This window comes from Penaeus monodon, chromosome 25, assembly GCF_015228065.2.
Source record: "Penaeus monodon isolate SGIC_2016 chromosome 25, NSTDA_Pmon_1, whole genome shotgun sequence".
Lineage (NCBI taxonomy): Eukaryota > Metazoa > Arthropoda > Malacostraca > Decapoda > Penaeidae > Penaeus > Penaeus monodon.
This window is the reverse complement of record NC_051410.1, coordinates 2635896-2636712: the sequence shown is the minus strand read 5'-3', so window position 1 is coordinate 2636712 and position 817 is coordinate 2635896. Positions and strand designations below refer to the sequence as shown.

General features: G+C 55.6%; 1 protein-coding gene across 1 annotated transcript in view; it reads left to right on the top strand.

Moving 5' to 3' along the window:
- Positions 1-817, top strand: part of LOC119589299 (serine-rich adhesin for platelets-like) — a 6087-nt gene that overhangs the window by 4608 nt on the left and 662 nt on the right. The window contains exon 4 of the mRNA XM_037937922.1: positions 23-794. Coding sequence (XP_037793850.1) covers positions 23-794 — 772 coding nt within the window. The remainder of the gene's footprint in view (positions 1-22; positions 795-817) is intronic.

Here is an 817-nt window from a genome sequence, read left to right as displayed (position 1 = left end):
GGCAGATCCCAGCGCCAGGAAGAATGCTGCCAGGTCCTCGAGGTCGCCATCGCCCAAGAAGTCGACGCAGGCCAAGAGCCCCGCGTCCCTCCTGGAGAAGCTGGGGGATAACAAAACGGACGAGGAGAAGGTGTGTGAGAAGATTAAGACGGCTCTGTCATCAGGGAAATTCAAGGGAGAAACAGACGACTCTGAGGACGAGGCGGCGGAGAAAAAGTCCACAGATGAGGAGAAGTGTCGGAGTCGACTGCCTTCTCCCTCCCCTTCTACCTCCAATGCAAGTGGCCTCAGGAATGCCACTCAGCCCAGCACTGAACAACCTGCCACTTCTGCGGCAGACTCGGCATCTGTTTCTGGCGCCCTCACACAGACCAGTTCAACCATACCAAAGACCAAAAATTCTTCTGAAAAGACAGAGAGGGACGCTGTCACAGATGTTCTAGGACAGATTCCTCAGCAGCCCAGTGATATTCTAACGGAGATCGACCAGGTGTTTCCCTTACCTGAGAGGCATGCCAAGTCGGACTCTATGGACTCTGGCATATCTACTGAAGGAGATCGACTCTCGGGGGCGGGGTCTCCCAACCTCCCCAGCACGTCCCTTGCCTCCACCTCCACTCCCTGCCTGCTCTCATCTGGGGTTGAAGACTCGTCGCTGGAGACTGTCATATCGACGGACACTTTTAGGAGTGAAGATAGCGCAGTGGTTGTAAAGAATTCTGCAGAAGCGACGCAAGAGCCAGGCCCAAGCAGTGCGGCCCAGATTACCACTGCAGAGCAGGAGAAATCCCAAGGTAACCAGGACGAACACCCAGAG